This window comes from Platichthys flesus, chromosome 20 (assembly GCF_949316205.1).
Source record: "Platichthys flesus chromosome 20, fPlaFle2.1, whole genome shotgun sequence".
Classification (NCBI taxonomy): Eukaryota; Metazoa; Chordata; class Actinopteri; order Pleuronectiformes; family Pleuronectidae; genus Platichthys; species Platichthys flesus.
The window spans coordinates 14826490-14845772 of record NC_084964.1 but is presented as its reverse complement, the minus strand read 5'-3'; the positions used below and the strand labels follow the sequence as shown (position 1 = coordinate 14845772).

Sequence of the window (19283 nt, the reverse complement as noted above, 5' to 3'; positions counted from 1 at the left end):
TGGATCCAGTTTGAGGTCAAGAGATAGTTTCAGAGCAACTCAAGACGACTAAATACTGACACCCAGTGTTCAATACCTGTAATTACATAGTTAATGGCTCTGTGGGTTCACAAGTCCCCTCATGAGACCACATTCAAATTCACTAGAAACACATTATTATTTTGCTCTGCAACATATCCCCCCCTCCACAAAATGTAATGGAAATATCTTATGTGGTTTTGGCTTAAATGATAAAAAACCAAAACATTTTCTCCTGGGCTGAGAAAATAAAAAGCAAATATTGGGATTAATCCATTAAACTGCAATCAAATGATGTTGGATGATTTCAAAACCACAATTATACATTTTTTGCAATGAAAAAGTATTTTTCAATACGGAAAATAAGTTTTTTATGAAAAACACTTTGAGAAATCAGAGAATAATATTTTGTTTTAATAGGGAACGTCACCAGAATAGACATTATTTACTTTTTAGCTTTCACTTTTAATATCGTTTTTCTATTTCCATGCTCTTCCACTAAACATGTTTAGCTAATCAATCTATTTTAATATTGGAAAGAATTCTATCAACACAATGTTCAGAAAGAAAACATGATGACAAAGGCATTGTGTTAACAGTTCGTCTTTATTCACATTACGATATATAACAGAACACAACAGGACAGTCATCAACCTCTGAAGCACAAAGAAACATTCAGAATTTTAAAATATACTGTGTGTGAACTGCTGTGTAAAGATGCTAAATTATAAACTATCATATAATAATGAGGACAAAACTGGAGCATGGCTTTCTTGATTCTGTATTCTTCCTTAATTTTTTATTCATTAATATCTGCATGGCTACTTTCACATGTATCACTCTTTCCTTTGCCTGCACTTCACTTCATCCTTTAGTCTTTTCTTGCCTTTACAAAAAACACCCCAGACACATCATCCACCCCGACCCTCATGTCCTGAGGCAGTATGTAAACCTCCAGCCGGATCAGGGTGAAGCCGGTCTCCTTCAAACTAGCACAGACCTGTTCCTCATTCAGTGGGACCACAGGGATCTTCACTCCAGGGCCCCCGAAATAGTAACTCTCTCCAAGGGCCCCGATGAGCATGAGGTGGCCACCGGGTCGTAGGAGCGTCTTGATGTTGCCCAAGGCCTTGGTGAAAGCTGCCAGGTCGGGGCTGGCTGCCTCCAGGCAGAAGGAGGAGACCAGACAGTCTGCCCCTGCTGAAGGAAGGGCACCTGGGGCCATAGGCTGAGGGAGGTGAATATCAACTGGGAGGATGTCCGTGATGACCTGACGTAGCTTGGCAGCTTTCTCCGTCCATTCTGAGGCCCTGATAGAGACAATGAAGAGTGAAATGTGAGATCTGGAAACACTTTAACGAACCTGAAGAATTCTCAGCAGGGATCAGGTTGTACCTTCGTCCCTCCAGCTTGCACACGTGCTGGAGGTAAGGCGTCCAATCCATGTTGCAGCCGCCCTCGTCCTGCAGCCAGCGCCTCAGCTCCTGCCTGTTGACCTCCAGAAAGTCTGTGAGCAGCACCTTTTTGAAAACCTCACAGCCGCTCAGCACCTGGTACAGGGTCGGACCGGAACCTATGTCCACCAGCAGCTCACCACTCACATCACCTGGGGAGAGGTGCAGGAGAAAAGGAAATTCTGAGAATCACAGAGCTTGATACCAAAACGACAAGTTTTTTCTAAAGTATTTTGACAAAAAGAAAAAAAATAGATGTGTTTTTTTTTTCTGGTTCCTGTCTTTAAATTGTAATAGTGATAACTGTATTTCTATTTTTTGTTATGTAGTAGATGTGATATGAGGTAAACAAGATGAACATCTGGACAGGTTTATCCTACACTGACTAAAATAAAGAAAGGTTAATTGGGAAGAAGTGGAATTTTGACAAGAGACAAATATTTCATATCCAGAAATATCTGGATACACACCAGTTACGCCACATCGTGCGTTTTCCTCCACAAAAGAACAGCTGTGTGGAAACAATGTTTTTGGCTCCAAAGACAGGTAAGAATACCTCCCATTAAATTCCTAGTATTGGTGTGACATTGAATTCACACACATCTTCAAAATAACTATTTGAAAACAATATAAGTAATTGTACCACTACATTTGTTTGGTTACCTTCGGTGAAAGCTCGGTGGAGACAGGCCAGTTTCCACGGCACAATGCTGTCTGTCCTCTCGAAGTCAGCCCTCGGTGGAGTGTAGTTATACTGCAGATACGCTGCAGGATCAAACCCCTGGTAACTGGCGGCCATGGCCACTACTCCGCTATCTTTTCTGTTTTCTTCCATCCTCACTGTGCTGTTCACGGTTCTCCGCTTGGTGGTCAGTCTCCAGGTGTGTGACTGGTCCCCTCAGACACCTTATATATATCTGTGTGGGTGGTGGGAAGTAGCGAAGTAGAAATACTTCGTTACTGTACTTAAGTAGATTTTTCACGCGGCGTGTTTGCAGTCCGGGGGGGGGGGCAACACGAGACCCAAAATCCGGATGTTGGTCGGGCTCTCTTTGTCGACAGCGGTAACGATTCCTCCGCAGGTTCACCTTCTGGAACTTTGATAAAAGTTTCACTTCCTCTAGATCTGCCATTCCCAAACTTAAGAATGCCGCGGCCCAATTTGAGAACTGGAAAATGTGTGCAGTTAATCACAACTATATGATCCACACACAGGACCTGAATCGTACATATTGTTAATTTTATAGCAAAAATAATTATATATGAACGCAGGCATATGCAGTGCGAATCCAATAACATCCACATCTAAGCATAACGACTTGCACAGCAAGCAATGTAAAAAAAGAGGGTATTGTTATAAATATATTCTTACTGTTTCTATAACAGAGCAGGACAAGGATCTCCGGGAGAAGACAAACACATTCGAGGCGTAACCAAATATACTTAAGGAGGATAAGCTGGGCCTGCGACAGTTACTCACTTGAGACCTTTCTGCGAGCCCTCTTTTTAGTTTTGTGTTCCTAGAGCTTGTTGCCCTTTGCTGAGTTATCATAAGAGGCATTGTGTATCATTCCTGCTGCTGATGAAAGGTCCATGTTCTGTGATATTTACCTTTCTTAGGTAGAAACAAGAGGCACTTGTTTATTCTGTTGTGTTGATTATTTTTTGTCCCTAGAGGTTCAGATGCACTAGTCCAATACTAGTTGAACCTCAGCATCTGGGGTTCCAAATTTGTAAAATGATACATTATATGTATATTGTTGTTATAATTTTTCAGTCAGTTGAAATAAATCCTGAAGAGAAAAATGTTGGGTTGTTTTTTTATAGGACTACTTTAAAAAGCACTTTGCATTATTTATTTTGGTGCTTGTACTTTTTCTTTTGATCCTTAAGTACATTTCAGCACCAGACACTTTTGATACTTAAGTACATTTAATAGGAGCTACTTTAAGACTTTTACTCAAGTCATTTTCTGACGGGTGACTATTACTTTCACTGGAGTCACTTTCGGGTAAGATATCTGTACTTTTACTCAAGTATGGCTTTCAAGTACTTTATACTGTGTATGGGTTCATCTTTCATTATGTGTGTAATATTATAAAAATATAATATTTTGAAACAATAAAACAAGGCTTAAAATAAGTTAAAAGGGACCAAGGGACCAAATTAAATAAATTAAAAGTAAAGAAAATTATATAATTAAAACAATAATGCAGGTGAAAATAAAGCAGAATGACAATTCTCATACATCACTTATTCCTTTCTTGTGATAAAAACAAATACAAATTTTATGGTGAATTGTTGACTTTAATTCCGATCCTGGTGGAAATTGATTAACTTGATTTATGACTTGATGCGTCTCCTTACTTTTCTGTAGATGTTTAATATCCAACTAATCATGATAATGCAGCACAGTTATTCTGGTTTCGTATCATGAATCTCTGTGAGTTATTTCCTTACTGTGGGCAGGAAGAAGACTCATATTTTCAACACAATATGTTCATGCTGAGGATTAAAAGGTTCATTCACGACCCTGTATATAAATACTGTTTTTTGTTTGTTGCTAATAAAACAGACATAAACAATGAAACAAACTCCCAGAGCCCATTAAAGCTGAGGAATTCAATCCCAACATATTACATTTTCTTAAAGATCAACAAAGTCAAACAAAAATAAACCAAGAACAAACTGTTTTGCCTTGTTAAGGAAAATAAAAGATTTCAACAGAATGTGTCGTGAATAATAATATTGATCCAGTATGGGCTCAAGAGATATTTTCAGAGCAACTCAAGATGACCAAATACTGACACCCAGTGTTCAATATCTGTAATTACATAGTTATTTTCTTATATTGATATTTAAAGTGCATTTTAAACTCGAACGACTCTGTGGGTTCACAACTCCCCTCATGAGATCTCATTAAAATTCTCTAGATCCACATTATTATTTTACTCTACACCACATTGCACACAGTCCCCTAAACATGTCTTAACTCCGATGGCAACAACATTTATTGGCATCTTCTTTAGGTCATGTCCCGCTCCTCCACAAAATGTAATGTAAATATATTATGTAGTTCCCACTAAATGTGTTGTCCTTCATAGGGTTGCTACCCCATCTATTTTTATATTGCAAAGAATTCTATAAACAAAATGTGCAGGAAGAAAAACATGATGACAAAGGCATTGTGTTAACATTTCATCTTTATTCACATTATGATATATTACAGAACACAACACGACACTCTGAAGCATAAAGACATATTCAGAATTTTAAAATATACTGTGTGTGAACATGCTGAATTATAAACTATGATATAATAATGAGGACAAAACTGGAGCATGACTTTCTCGATGCTGTAACTGTTTTCATTCTTATTTTTATTTTATTCATTAATATCTGCATGGCTACTTTCACATGTATCACTCTTTCCTTTGCCTACACTTCACTTCATCCTTTAGTCTTTTCTTGCCTTTACAAAAAACACCCCAGTCACATCATCCACCCCGACCCTCATGTCCTGAGGCAGTATGTAAACCTCCAGCCGGATCAGGGTGAAGCCGGTCTCCTTCAAACTAGCACAGACCTGTTCCTCATTCAGTGGGACCACAGGGATCTTCACTCCAGGGCCCCCGAAATAGTAACTCTCTCCGAGGGCCCCGATGAGCAGGAGGTGACCACCGGGTCGTAGGAGCCTCTTGATGTGGCCCAAGGCCTTGGTGAAAGCTGCCAGGTCGGGGCTGACGCTCTCCAGGCAGAAGCAGGAGACCAGACAGTCGGCCCCTGCTGAAGGAAGGGCACCAGAGGCCATAGGCTGAGGGCGGTGCACATCAACTGGGAGGACGTCCGTGATGACCTGACGTAGCTTGGCAGCTTTCTCCGTCCATTCTGAGGCCCTGATAGAGACAATGAAGAGTGAACTGTGAGATCTGGAAACACTTTAACGAACCTGAAGAATTCTCAGCAGGGATCAGGTTGTACCTTCGTCCCTCCAGCTTGCACACGTGCTGGAGGTAAGGCGTCCAGTCCATGCTGCAGCCGCCCTCGTCCTGCAGCCAGCGCCTCAGCTCCTGCCTGTTGACCTCCAGAAAGTCTGTGAGCAGCACCTTTTTGAAAACCTCACAGCCGCTCAGCACCTGGTACAGGGTCGGACCGGAACCTATGTCCACCAGCAGCTCACCACTCACATCACCTGGGGAGAGGTGCAGGAGAAAAGGAAATTCTGAGAATCAAAGAGTTAAATTCCAAAACGTCAAGTTCTGCTAAATAGTTTTGACAGAAAAAAAATGATTGTGATATGTACTGAACGAGATGAAGATGTCGAGGGGTTTATCCTAAAGTGACTTAAATAAATAAAGGTTAATTGGAAAGAAGAAGAATTTTGACAAGACACAAACATTTTAGATCTGGAAAACTTGAAATCATCAGTGGATACACACAAGTTAACATTTCAGAAAAAGAGCAAACAAGACAACAGCAGCGAAGAAACAATGTTTTTGGCTACAAAGATGAGCAACAATACCTCCCATTAAAGTCCTTGTATTGGTGTGGCATACAATTCACGTTAAATAACTCTTTGAAAACAATATAAGTAAATGTACCAGTTTGTCTCCTTACCTTCAGTGAAAGCTCGGTGGAGACAGGCCAGTTTCCACGGCACGATGCTGTCTGTCCTCTCGAAGTCAGCCCTCGGTGGAGTGTAGTTATACTGCAGATACGCTGCAGGATCAAACCCCTGGTAACAGGCGGCCATGGCCAGTACTCCGCTCTCTTTTCCGTTTTCTTCCATCCTCACTGTGCTGTTCACGGTCCTCAGCTTGGTGGTCAGTCTCCAGGTGGATGACTGGCCCCCTCAGCCACCTTATATATCTGTGTGGGTTCATCTCTCATTACGTGTGTGCTCTGGGCTACTCTGAGTTTCCTGGGCAGAGATAGAGATCATGTGTTTCGGCCTGTGTTGCTGCCTGATAGCATTTGTTCTGTTCACTCTCCCCCCGGGCACTGATACCATCAGATCAGGGGGCTTTCTCCAACACTCCACCTTATAATGGACTCCTCACAAGGCTTTCAGGTCTTCCACTCACCACTCAGAGATCCTCCATATCTCCACCATCACTCCAACGGGCCTTTTACGCTCCAACCATTGACCACTTCTGCCTCAGGGAACCACGTTTTAAAGACACAAACAGGTCCAAGACAAAACGCTTGCGTCAGTCTCTGTCTGCTGTTTTACTTTGCTGAGTCACCATTTTAGGAAATGACTGTAAACAAAATAGAGAGAGACAACTATATGCAAAAAGAGACAGACATTTTTACATTTCATTTGTGCATGTTAATGTATTGATGTAATCTGTTTCTGTCTGCATACATGGGTTTGGAGGAATATTATGAAAATATAATATTTCCAAACATAAAATAAACCTTAAAATATAGTTAAAATAATTTCAAAGGAGCCAAATTAAATAAATTAAAAGTAAAAAATGCACATTATAAAATTAAAACAGTAATGCAGGTGAAAATAAAGCAGAATGACAATTCTCATACATCACTTATTCCTTTCTTGTGATAAAAACAAAACACAATTTTTACGGAGAATTGTTGACTTTAATCCGATCCTGGTGGAAATTGATTGAAAAAATTACTTGTCCGTTCTCGAAACGTGTCACCACTGTGACCAGCTGACAAAAAACATCCCCTGATAGAATTTCCAGTGTTTGCAGTCCATTACCAGCTTTGACCAAACGGCAGCTGAACAAACATGGAACGTAGCCATGTAGAAATCAGGTGTATTCCCCTCGTAGGAGTCTCCTAACACCTTGTTCGACCCTGGCACCTGCTTATGACATCCGAAAAAACACAGTGTCCGAGAGAGACAAGGTTTTAACTATGTGGAATTCTGTCATGTGATGCTGCTGAAGTCGTTTTTGGGGTAATTTTAAGAGCTGAAAAATACAAAACCAATACGAAATAAAACAGCATATATTCAAGAACATAAGCATGTAATATATATATTTCTTCACAAATAAATGCACTCATAGTATAGTATAGTATAGTATAGTATAGTATAGTATAGTATAGTATAGTAAAGTATAGTATAGTATAGTATAGTGGATTAGTGGAGACCGGGGGCAGCATGAGGGTCAGTTTCTTCCCCTGAGTCAGATGGACAGATAAAAGAACAGGGAGGAGGAAGAGGAGGAGGAAGAAGAGGCACAGAAAAGAACAGATAAAGGATAAAGGTGCACGACTGAAAACAAGAACAGGACAGATATAATGGCATAATTCACATTAAGCCTGAGCAACAGGAGCCAATTTAGTTATCTGTGGTGCTGGGGGGTATTTTGTAACAGCAGGAGAGCAGGGTACAGATTATAGAGATCAAACCCAGAATTTTTCAGTTTTTGAATTTTGCGACTTATATTTACACACAATAAATAACACAAATTATACATTTATAAACTAAGTGACAACATTCAGCCATAATCATCCACTTCAACGACCAGTATCAGTTAAATGAGAAACTGACCATCAGGGCATCAATCAGGACAATTGAAGTAAAATGTAATAATTAAATTTAGAGTCGTCCCTCTCCCTCTCAACAGCCGAGTTTTATTTTGAAAATGCGTGCGCTGGAAGGGCATTTCCTCTCCTTTTCCGTGTTTCGCCGGTTTTTCCCTACGTCACTTCCTGCAACTTGCCACGAGACTTTCCACGTAGAAAAACAACAACCGCACGTGAACCGTTATTTTCTCCCGCAGAGAGGAACCAGCCCCCGGTGCTTCGACTCCCTGTAGCGGGACTCCCAGTCACGGAGGCCCGGGTAACGGGAGAGAAACGCTCGGTCCGCACTCATCGCAAAACAGCGGCAATAGTTTCATCATCATCATCATCTCCTGTCAGTCAGAGGAGGAGGAGGAAGAGGAGGAGGAGGAAGAAGAGGAGGAGGAGGTGTCACGGTGAGTCCTCCTCTGTGTAAACTACGTGTGATGAATGATGAAATAACGGGCTCGGGAGGATGAACTAGGCCGAATAGGAGGCGACACACAGGGCGAGACACACCAACACACCACCGGGTAAAGTAAGAAGAATCCCTACATCCAGGGAAACTGCAGGACCCTTAGATTCTCACTATTTACAACGAAGTTTAAATGTAGTTTGTCTCTGTAACACCACAGTTTAATAATGTTCTCTCCCACTGGATCCTCTGTGTGTGTGTGTGGATGTGTGTCTGTGTGTGTGTTTCTCTCTCTCTCTCTCTCTCTCTCTCTCTCTGCAACAGGCTGTAACCTCACCACCATGCTGCTGCACAGGCTCTCCCTCTCTGCCAGGATCCCACTGGATTCCCTGAGACGCGTCCGCCACCTGCTCTCCACGCCACCGACACCAGGCAAGACGAGCTGCCCCTTCACCACCACGCTGTCACGCAGGCCGTCCTCATGCTCACAGCCATCCTCTCATCCGGCAGATTAACACACAACACAGAACACATCTGGGGGTTAAAAGGATTCTGTTCCTTTAAAGCTGTTGATTAACTTAAAAAGTGAATTGACAACATATTATGTTAAGAGCAAACTATTTAGTTGCATGATTTATTTCATTTCCTTACTCGATAGTGAACAGGATTTTTAGGGTCTTGGAGTGTTGATCGACTAAACATTCATTTTTAAAACAACCCTACAGGCTTCAGCAAGCTTTGATGGATATTTGTCAACTTCTTTCATTTACACACTTTAAAGGCTATTCAAGCTGTCACCTCAATTAATTCATAACCCCCCCCTCCCCCCCTTTATTATAAATAGGAAAAGCATCCTGTTTTCTTAAGTAAACAAATACACAAATAGGTTCATGATGATTTTATGTTTACGTCGTCACTACATTCAACTTATCAATAAAATATGTGGAGGCAGATGTGGTGAATTCCAGATGTTCATACGATGAAGTGCTGTTGAAACGTGTCGTCATTTGAGATTTTTAAATGCTTGCACGAAGTTTTCTGGACAAGAAGCCACAGGTCTCTCCCTCTCTCTCTCTTCTTCTTCTCTCTATCGCTCTCTCTTTCTCTTTTTGTCTTCTTCTCTCTATCTCTCTCTCTTTCTCTTTTTGTCTTCCTCTCTCTTTCTCTTTTTCTCTACCTCTCTCTCTCTCTCTCTTCCTTTCTCTCTCTCTCTCTCTGTCTCTCTCTATCTCTCTCTCTCTCTCATGCGCCTCATTGCTCCAGAGAGATGTGTAATGTCAGCACAGGCTTTCTGCTTGCCCTGCTGATGTGGCAATTCGAAGGCTGCGATTATCTGTTTCCCAGGTTACGTTTGGATGTGGGGGTGGGGGGGGGCGCTTCACTTTGTTCTTTGCCTCATTCGTGTAATCAGTGAATTGACAACCATGCATAATCTGCTAATAATATGCTTAATCTGCTGAGGATTTTTCCTCGCACACATTCTCACGATTTCCTCTATCACTCTCTGCATGTTTCTTTTAAAGAGTAAATATCTTTCTATTAATGAGATAAAGGTGAATTCTCCATCAACATCTCATCTCTTCACACAGCTCCCCAGGGCAGGGTCCACGGCAGCTCCTTCGCCCACCGTGGTGAGCTCCGCCATGCTAAGAGGATCGTAGTGAAGCTCGGCAGCGCTGTGGTCACCCGCGGGGACGAGTGTGGGCTGGCTCTCGGGAGGCTGGCCTCCATTGTGGAGCAGGTGAGAACTAACACAGACTGTATTTCAAAGCGTGTTTGGGTCTTTTAGTAAAGTGTCTGTTGTTCTGCTGGTGTCCAGGTGGCCATGCTGCAGAACCAGGGCAGGGAGATGATGATTGTCACCAGTGGAGCGGTGGCCTTTGGAAAGCAGAGGTTGAGACATGAGATCCTGCTGTCACAGAGCGTCCGGCAGGCGCTGCACTCTGGACAAAATCAGCTCAAAGACATGGTAGGAAGAGCTGGAGGGATGTTAAAGTATCGATCAACACTGAGTCACATAAAGAAGAGACTGATAAACTGGAAAACTCCTGAAATAACCAATGCAACCAGACATTTACTGGATTTATGTTGCAGTCTCTTCCCGTGCTGGAGGCCCGGGCCTGTGCTGCAGCGGGGCAGAGCGGGCTGATGGCCCTTTACGAGGCCATGTTCACCCAATACAGCACCTGCACCGCACAGGTACTTGTATAACTTCATAGAATAATGACTCTAAAGTGCAACAGGAGAGTTTGTATTTTATTCAAAGTAACTTCATCCCCTCCTCTGTCAGATCCTCGTGACAAACCTGGATTTCCACGATGACCAGAAGAGGCAGAACCTGAACAGCACCCTGCAGGAGCTGCTGCGCATGAACATCGTGCCCATCATCAACACCAACGATGCTGTGGTGCCTCCGCCGGAGCCCAACAGTGACCTGCAGGGGGTAAATGTGGGTACAGATTAGAATGGGTGTGACGCTGCTGGGGGTGAAGGCAGCGGTGGCAGTAGGAGCACAGCGAAGGTGTTTATACAGTAGAGACATGCACTGTTCATTGGCTACTGTATTCTCCATCATCCATGATGAAAGACCTCTGCCACCCTGCCTCACCTTATTTGCTCCGCCCTCGAGCAATACGGCATGTGCATGCTGGGAGGGGAGCGATGGCCGTGCATGGAGTCACTGGTCAGGAGGTTCTGTCAGAGGGGACCTGGACTAACTTCTGGAGGTAGACGTCTCCTTCTCTTACTGCAGACAGGACTAACACCTCTTTTTTTTTTCCTGGAGATTATCACGCTTCACTCTCAGTCAATCTTATTTACACATTTGTTCTCACCACCGATTTTATAATTTCCCCTTCAAATATTATACAAATCTACTTTGCTAAAGTAGATCATTTTTGATGCGACATTGCTTATTGGAAATTTGTCTTAAAACTCAACTAATGCCTAACTTAAATGCAATACATTATTATGAAACTTAGAATTAATATAATGTGTTTTTTTTTGTTTTGGGAATTGACTTTAACCTTAAGAATTTTTGGCGTAGACCTGCAGAGTTTAATGTCATGGCGAAAATTTGAGTTAAAGATTTCGGCAGAGTATAGCACATTTATAGAAATCAAGTTTAACACTACGTATGTTTAGATATGTTTTGATATATTTATCACCTTTCCAATCGAATATAACAAAAAAAGAAGAAAAAGAAATAGCTCGAAATTAGTAAATTGGCAGATGCCAGAGCTTCCACAAGTGGTTTTACATCCATTTCCTGGTGCTGCAGGTGATCAGCATTAAGGACAACGACAGCCTGGCGGCGAGGCTCGCTGTGGAGATGAAGGCCGACCTGCTCATCGCCCTCTCTGATGTGGAAGGTATGCCTGTCACCACAGCAACGGTCTGGATCAGCTGTTAGGCAACAACACCATCTGCCTGAGAAGAAGACAAACACCTTTTTCAGGGTCATCTGAGTCATAGGAGAAGAGACAAACACAGACCTTCTGCCACGATGTTTGAAATTGATGATTAGGCACAGGGTGGTGGTGTGCACGTGTCATGGCTGTAGATCCACTCAGGATCAATTCTGTGTGGATTTTCTTGAAAGAGTAGAAATTGGGACCATATAGTAGGAGATTGTCTGTAATTTCTATTTCATAACCTAAATAAGAACTCACCCAAGTGTACGTAATTGCGTATGAACAAGTTACATAAGAGTTGTTGATTTTGTCAGGACTCTACGACAGCCCCCCCGGAACTGATGACGCCAAGCTCATCGACATCTTTTACCCCGGAGACCAGCAGTCCATCACTTATGGTACCAAGTCCAGAGTGGGGATTGGAGGCATGGAGGCCAAGGTTTGTTTACGATCCATAATCAGTCTGAACGTTTAGTTTTATCCTCAGTACGTGGGAGGGGCTAAAAGGGAATTGCCTTTTGCAATATGGATTTTTCTGGAATTAACTTTGCATTTCATCTTAAGAACATAACTTCCTCTTTTCTCTTCGTCTTTAGCAGAACTTCACTTACCTGCTATGTACATGAACTCAAAACTTCAGCAACACTCATATCCTGCTAATGAACAATTTTTTTCCTTGGATTATAGGAAATGTATTTATTTAATGTCATCTAGAACCATTATGTTTCTCCGATCATCAACTGTATAACCGCTGTTATCCTGCAAAATCACATGAAGCCCGTGAAAGGCTAGTGTTCATGTTGCCAGCGAGAAAACAAAGATTGTAACGTCCTTTAAAAGAGAATCTGCAAATCTAAGTTTTAATAGAAATTGTTCAAATTGAATTTGTGTTTGTTTGCAGGTCAAGGCTGCGCTGTGGGCTCTGCAAGGCGGCACCTCAGTGGTCATTGCAAATGGAACCCACCCTAAGGTAACGGGCCATGTCATCACTGACATTGTGGAGGGCAAAAAGCTGGGAACCTTCTTCTCCGAGATCAAACCGGCGGGTGAGTTTACCCAGGCTGAACGGACTCTCACTCAGCTTCATGTTTGTATTGTTCTCTGACTGAACTCTGTCTCGTCTCCTGACTCCAGGACCAACTGTGGAGCAGCAAACAGAAATGGCTCGCAACTCGGGAAGAACCCTGGCATCGCTTCTCCCGGACCAGGTGAAACATTGTTTTAAATAAAGTCTATTGTTGTGTTCAGTTAAACATTTTTAAAATCAAATAAACATAAGTATGTTCAAAGTGTCCTCAGTCTACCTTTATCTGATATAGAGAAACACTGCCTCCTTGTGGAGATCTGTGCCACCTGCTCATCCTGTCTGTATTTGTTGGACTGTGTTGTCAGAGGAGTGAGATCATCTGTCATCTGGCAGAGCTGCTGACTGAAAAGAAGGACGAGATTCTGGCTGCCAACAAGATGGACATGGACCTGGCTGTGAACGCAGGTAGCCACTCAATCAGAGAGGTCACTCCCCCTGCGTGTTGATGGCCTCAGTTGGTTCATTACTGACACTATAACCCTGCTTTCCTTCCTCCTCCAGGCCATTTGCCACCAGCGATGCAGAAGCGTCTAAGTCTGTCACCAGCCAAACTCAACAGCTTGGCCATCGGCCTGCGTCAGATAGCAGTGGCAGCCCAGGACAGCGTGGGTCAGGTGCTGCGCCGGACCAGGGTGGCTCACAACCTGGAGCTGGAGCAGATCACGGTGCCCATCGGAGTTCTTCTGGTCATCTTTGAGGCCAGACCGGACTGCCTGCCCCAGGTATCCACATGGAGCTGCCGTAACAAAATACAATACTTTTTGTTGCTTATACAACCTTCTTATAGTAACTGGAGGAATAATCCCACCCCCTGTCTTTATCCAGGTGTCAGCTTTGGCCATAGCCAGTGGTAACGCCCTTCTTCTGAAGGGCGGCAAGGAGGCGGCCAACACAAACCGTGTTCTCCACGAGCTCACCCAGGAAGCTCTTTCCTTGCACGGCGTCAAAGAAGCCGTGCAACTGGTAAAAATGGTCTCCTTCAAATCGCTCAGCAGATTCTTCCAGCTGCTGTGATTCACAAACACTCTTTTTGCTGCTAGGTGAGCACTCGTGAGGAGGTGGAGGATCTCTGCCGACTGGACAAAATAATCGACTTGATCATTCCTCGAGGTTCGTCCCAGCTTGTGAAGGACATACAGCGAGCGGCCAAGGGGATCCCCGTGCTGGGTCACAGCGAGGGGATCTGCCACGTCTACGTCGACTCAGAAGCCTCCATTGACAAAGTTATCAAGATCGGTCAGCAACTGCATTTACAGAAGCTCATTTCTGATTTGTTAACTACAATAACACAACTCGTAACCTGAACATGTCAGCAATTGATATTGATTTTTTCTAATTACAGTCAGAGACTCAAAGTGTGACTACCCAGCTGCGTGCAATGCCATGGAGACTCTGCTGATTCACAGAGACATCCTGAGGACCCCACTCTTTGACCAGATCATTGATATGCTGCGAACTGAAAGGGTGAAATACTGAATACACACACACTAGACATACAAGAACTCCTCAAGAGATTTGATTATATTTGACTGTTCAGCTGACAACGATATGAAACTATAATTATATGTATTTACATATATTGTTCATCTGGCTGTTGTCACTAGGTGAAGATTCATGCAGGCCCTCGATTCGCCTCCTACCTCACGTTCAGCCCGTCAGAGGCCAAGTCGTTGCGGACAGAGTACGGTGACCTGGAGTGCTGCATGGAGGTGGTGGACAGCCTGCAAGACGCTGTGGATCACATCCACAAGTATGGCAGCTCCCACACAGACGTCATCATCACAGAAAATGGTACGTTTACAAATGTTTTAGTGCTGGTATCTATAGTTTCTTTGTATATTTGACATGCATGAAGTTTGTGCAGTCTTCATTTTCCTAAACCGCATCATTCTTGTCCAAGCGGCTTCACATTTGTGTCTCTGATAGTTCTCCCACTCTCCGCCGCAGTGACTAACGAGCTGTGACACTCGTTGACAGGATGAGTGCTCAGCCTCCCTGTGTGACTCCATTGTCGGGGACAGGGTCCATTTAAAATGTAGAGCTGATGCTAAAGGACAGTTTAAAAGACTTATTACTCTGGGTCATGTCCAAACAGATTTGTCTTTCATCTGAGCAATCACGCTGCCTCTCTTTAACTCTGTGTGATAGAAAGCTTTCTATGCAGAGCAGAGTGTCTTTACTGTCTTTCAAATGAGGACATTTTTCTGACACAAGCAGCTCAAATAAACCATAACCTGCAAACTGGACTGATGTGAGAAAGAGGATCCCATAAATATTAAAGATGTGTGGAAAGACCGAGGTGAAAATCACTCATTAAAGGGGGAGATACAGATATAAAGAATATTTAACTCTCTTTGTTAAGTAATAAGAAAAAACAACAGTGAACAGTATTAAAAAACACAGGAGAACGTGTTAAGTGCACGTTTCTACACTGAGGATTATTCTCACCTGCAGCTGAGGAGGTAGTGCTGACATCTAGTGACGACAAGAGGTACCTCAGCAATTTATAACCTCCATTGAATTGTTTCTGTGCCTTCTAACCTCGAGGAGAGTGGTGATAGATGGGCATAGATCGGTCATAGACATTGTCGATAGATATTGTAGATAAATCACAGATTGATGGATCGATGATGTTTGATGCCATCATGAGAAAATTATTAAAATAACTTCAAGATAAATTGCAATGCGGTAATTAATTCTTCTTATTATTCATTATTTCAGCTCAGGCTCGTGACATAACCACAATAAATAGTTGTCATTGTCCTATACTTCATGTTGGGGCCTGAAAGGTTGAGTTGAAAGATTATAGATAAAAGGTTTATGAGCTGGTTGCACCAATGAGCTGTTTTTTCTCCTCCAGAGGAAACAGCAGAGCAGTTCCTGCACCAGCTCGACAGCGCCTGTGTTTTCTGGAACGCCAGCTCACGCTTCGCTGATGGCTACCGCTTTGGACTGGGTATGTGGTGGTATGATCAGCCTGTCCTCCGTCTTGTCTTTCCTCTTTCCACGTGTATCCTTCTCTCAACATCCTCTTTATTCAGTTCACTCTCTCATGACGATTACAGTCTTTCTTTCTTTTTTCCACACATATGTTGTTTGCTGTTCTCACGTACTTTCTTTCCCTGACTCTCCCTCCAGGAGCAGAGGTTGGTATAAGCACGGCGCATATTCATGCCCGAGGACCTGTGGGCCTGGAGGGGCTGCTTACCACCAAGTGGGTCCTGAGAGGTGATGGGCACACAGCCGCGGACTTCTCTGAGCACGGCACCATGAAATACCTCCATGAAAACCTGCCTGTTGGGCAGCCTCTGGCGGGACAGAGAGACAGCAACTAGAGCACAGTTGTTTTTGGCTGATGCCACGGTTTTAAACCCCTGCAGCTCACAGCACAGGAGAGAGATGCTCAACAAACCAGCGGCTCGTTTTATCAGCACAAGCAGAAAGTTGTCCTATTTCATTTGATACTGTTGTTCAAAGACTGACCTCTACCTCAGCATATCGTACTTTATGAGAAAGTCAACACAAAACAGTACTGCAATAACGGAGAAATTGTGACCAGGAAGGGAAATAACTATGATCACTTTCTGACAAAGTAAAGACACAATATCAAAGAAAACTGAAGGTCTTTTTGAATATATGTTTTTAAATAATGCAACCTCAGGACATTTCAGAGAGGACATGGATTCAGTCTCTTAAAAGATCCTGCTCCGTTGGCCTTAAGAAGACCCTTATTTTGCGGTCCTTTATGTCATTTCCCCCAAAAATTCGAAATATTTCTGTTTCAGTGTGTAACGTTTAGACGGCATGCTGGCAAGAATTCAGAATCGATGCAATTCAGTAGCAGCGGCGTCTGTCCTTCTACGCCAGCGCTCCCTGTTACACAGACTTAAATCCAGCTTTGTGGCTCCACTATCAACAATGATCATCTTGAATCATCTACAGAAAGATTTCATTTCATCCATAACATGTTAATGTTTTGCGATGGGGTCAGCGATAGTTGGTGATTCTCCCCAGCCAGTAAAAGCACAGTATTATGAGGAATGACATATATCTTTATCAAACGTTAATTTCATCAAAATTAAGTTCTAAATATGATTGTACATATTATTTTTAATAGTAGCTGATTGCATTGGCTCATTACTCAGAAGGTTAATCTGATGGACTGTATTTTCATTTCAACAACTCAATTTTATTGCTTTAGCTCCAGGATAAATGTTCTGTTTGCTTTTTAATATGCAGGTATTTCAATTAGCTGAGATGAAGATTATATACCAAGTCAGGATGGAATTAGGGTTTCCTTGTAATGAAACTTAATAACAGGATTAAAACAAACATTATCAAACTTGATACGGAAGTATCCGGGATTTACCAGTCGTGTTGTAAAGCTACAAAAGTATGCACTTCAACTTGAATGCATCAGTTTTTATTTACAATTGTATTTATTTGATCATTGTTACGAGTTCTGCTCATCTTTCCACGCTTCGCTGTTTTTCCTGTTTGTACCTCGTGGCGCCCAAAGCCTCGTTCAGAGCGGGAACGGGTAATTGACAAGCTGCCTCCTTCAAGCTGCAGGGGAGAACGCAGCCGCTTTTAAATTAAGCTCCTCTACATTCCAGCCTCTGAGCTCCTATCTGATGTCTCGCAATGCACACTTAAGGAATGTTTTGAGTTGTTTAATAGCAGCATTGTAGAATTAAATAAAAAAAATGTTGAAAAAGAATATTTGGATATATTTCTTTCTCTCTTTGATTTCCTTTTTTTTCCTGCAGTTGAAATGTTGAGGGTTTTTACTCGCTTGTTCGTCCCTGTCCTGGCGCCGGAGTCTTTCTACTTTCACAAAGAGCACAAATTAATGGGGAAAAAAGTCATACTGATCTGAAAAACAGATGTCTAAAAAGGGCCTTTTTAAAGTTGCCCATAGGGGAATTCACGTTGCTGGAAGTGGGGCGAGGAAGATGGAAGACAATACTATAGAGGTTTAATTATCCAGCCATCAGAAATGAAAAGAGGGAGAAGGAGAACTGAGGCTAATAATGGAATCACAGGCCTGTGTTCTGGGTTCTCTCTTGTTTCGCTCTCTCTCTTCTATCATCTAAAGAATTCATTCTCCAAAACGCACTACTTACCCTTCAATCAGCCTCCCATCACCAAGTCCAAAGGGTTCAGCGATGAAGAGGGAGACAAAACCCGGATCTCACTATTTTGTCCTTTTCATGTGTGAAGCGCTTGAAAAAGAAAAATCATCTGAATGACTTGAGGTAGAGACGGAACAATCCAGGGACACAGAGTAGTGCGTCTTTGATGAATAATGTTATTATGTTATAGAATTTTAAAAAGATTGCATGCTTAAAAGTTGTGTGCCACAGCATCAGCACTGTAGTTATTACATGAAGGTTTAATACGTCATATATAACAGATTCTTTGCTCAAAGGCCTCTGTTGTACCTCAAAATGCTAATTTTACATGTAAACAATCATATCTGTAACTGCTTTAAATCAAATGATCCAAATATCGTTTTAGTTGTCCCTTCATGGGCTCATCGTTCGATTCCCTCTTGTGAACTGGAAAAGATTTCTGTTTGTGCTTTAGAGAAAGAAAATATGAATCAAGATGAGGCACAGTCGATAGAAAGTATATTCATGTATTTTACATTGCAGTTTTTTCTGGATAAGCCCAATTCTTTCCTCTAGTTATGTACCAACAAGAGAGTTGAGGGCAAATCACGTTGATATTACAGCAGAACTCAGCAGATGATGCATCATGACTGAACTGAATATTTCAGCTAGGATGTTTGCAGAGTCTTTGGGTTTTTCTATGTGAAGCACTTCACATAAAAACTTTAAACACTAGTTTTTCTGCGGTTCAATCCAGGTCCAGAGTGTTTACTTCCTGAATTCGTTTAATATTTGAAACTGCTGCCCCGTCATGACCTTAAATTAACTTCCAGTTACGGCAGAGGCCTGTAAATCTCGTTCTCATCTTTCATCTGTGCTCGCCCCCGGGCTCCAGCTGATCACATCCCCTGCTGCACCACTTGATGGTGCGTCCGCTGCTGGGGATTGTTGTCCACAAAGATATGAGACGCCTGATGAGGGCAAATCACTGGACGTGTACAGCAAAGCTGACAGTCCTTTAATTGGACATTACTCAAGGCCAAAACTCATATTTCTTGTTGTTCTTGATCTTAAGAGATTTTCAAATGCACTCCCCACTGGGCTTCAATTTTTTTTGAATCAATAATTAATGGTCAGAGTTATTTATTCATGTGTATCTTCACCAATTACGCAGTGTCTAATTAACAATTTCAATAATTGATATTTATTTCTGAAAGGGTCGAGTATCTTGGCCTGATGAAA

General features: G+C 42.5%; 3 protein-coding genes across 6 annotated transcripts; 1 reads left to right on the top strand and 2 right to left on the bottom strand.

Moving 5' to 3' along the window:
• Positions 1-534: 534 nt before the first annotated feature.
• LOC133931699 (phenylethanolamine N-methyltransferase-like) lies at positions 535-2340 on the bottom strand. Its single transcript, XM_062378638.1, has 3 exons — positions 2136-2340; positions 1414-1624; positions 535-1328 (listed from the first exon to the last, which is right to left on the bottom strand). Exons 1-3 carry the CDS (start codon positions 2305-2307, stop codon positions 890-892), a joined length of 822 nt encoding a protein of 273 aa, XP_062234622.1. The 5' UTR covers positions 2308-2340; the 3' UTR covers positions 535-889.
• Positions 2341-4745: 2405 nt separating this feature from the next.
• LOC133931732 (phenylethanolamine N-methyltransferase-like) lies at positions 4746-6287 on the bottom strand. The gene is made up of 3 exons (XM_062378669.1): positions 6090-6287; positions 5454-5664; positions 4746-5368 (listed from the first exon to the last, which is right to left on the bottom strand). The coding sequence occupies exons 1-3, from the start codon at positions 6259-6261 to the stop codon at positions 4930-4932; spliced, it is 822 nt and encodes a 273-aa protein (XP_062234653.1). The 5' UTR covers positions 6262-6287; the 3' UTR covers positions 4746-4929.
• Positions 6288-8171: 1884 nt separating this feature from the next.
• aldh18a1 (aldehyde dehydrogenase 18 family, member A1) lies at positions 8172-17647 on the top strand. Of its 4 annotated transcripts, none has more exons than XM_062378757.1 (18): positions 8172-8428; positions 8752-8859; positions 10017-10168; positions 10247-10396; positions 10522-10626; positions 10718-10876; positions 11708-11798; positions 12155-12279; positions 12742-12886; positions 12975-13048; positions 13233-13332; positions 13429-13649; positions 13753-13890; positions 13968-14163; positions 14270-14391; positions 14532-14718; positions 15788-15883; positions 16066-17647. In XM_062378757.1, exons 2-18 carry the CDS (start codon positions 8769-8771, stop codon positions 16260-16262), a joined length of 2349 nt encoding a protein of 782 aa, XP_062234741.1. In that variant the 5' UTR covers positions 8172-8428; positions 8752-8768; the 3' UTR covers positions 16263-17647. The 4 variants fall into 4 exon arrangements, with proteins under 4 accessions (XP_062234741.1, XP_062234742.1, XP_062234740.1 ...); XM_062378758.1 differs by having other exon boundaries at positions 8172-8550; XM_062378756.1 differs by having other exon boundaries at positions 8172-8859; positions 10718-10870.
• The last annotated feature ends 1636 nt before the right edge of the window (positions 17648-19283 follow it).

What these genes read in the sequence shown, in the direction of transcription:
- LOC133931699 (XM_062378638.1), bottom strand. Translation starts at nt 2,307, where the DNA reads ATGGAAGAAAACAGAAAAGATAGCGGAGTAGTGGCCATGGCCGCCAGT. An exon ending in CCACCGAGCTTTCACCGAAG is followed by an intron (nt 1,625 to 2,135) that starts GTAACCAAACAA and finishes ACCTCTCCCCAG; the next exon opens with GTGATGTGAGTGGTGAGCTG. An exon ending in TGCAAGCTGGAGGGACGAAG is followed by an intron (nt 1,329 to 1,413) that starts GTACAACCTGAT and finishes TGTCTCTATCAG; the next exon opens with GGCCTCAGAATGGACGGAGA.
- LOC133931732 (XM_062378669.1), bottom strand. Translation starts at nt 6,261, where the DNA reads ATGGAAGAAAACGGAAAAGAGAGCGGAGTACTGGCCATGGCCGCCTGT. An exon ending in CCACCGAGCTTTCACTGAAG is followed by an intron (nt 5,665 to 6,089) that starts GTAAGGAGACAA and finishes ACCTCTCCCCAG; the next exon opens with GTGATGTGAGTGGTGAGCTG. An exon ending in TGCAAGCTGGAGGGACGAAG is followed by an intron (nt 5,369 to 5,453) that starts GTACAACCTGAT and finishes TGTCTCTATCAG; the next exon opens with GGCCTCAGAATGGACGGAGA.
- aldh18a1 (XM_062378755.1), top strand. Translation starts at nt 8,655, where the DNA reads ATGTTCTCTCCCACTGGATCCTCTGTGTGTGTGTGTGGATGTGTGTCT. An exon ending in CGCCCTCTCTGATGTGGAAG is followed by an intron (nt 11,799 to 12,154) that starts GTATGCCTGTCA and finishes TGATTTTGTCAG; the next exon opens with GACTCTACGACAGCCCCCCC. An exon ending in CGTCATCATCACAGAAAATG is followed by an intron (nt 14,719 to 15,787) that starts GTACGTTTACAA and finishes TTTCTCCTCCAG; the next exon opens with AGGAAACAGCAGAGCAGTTC.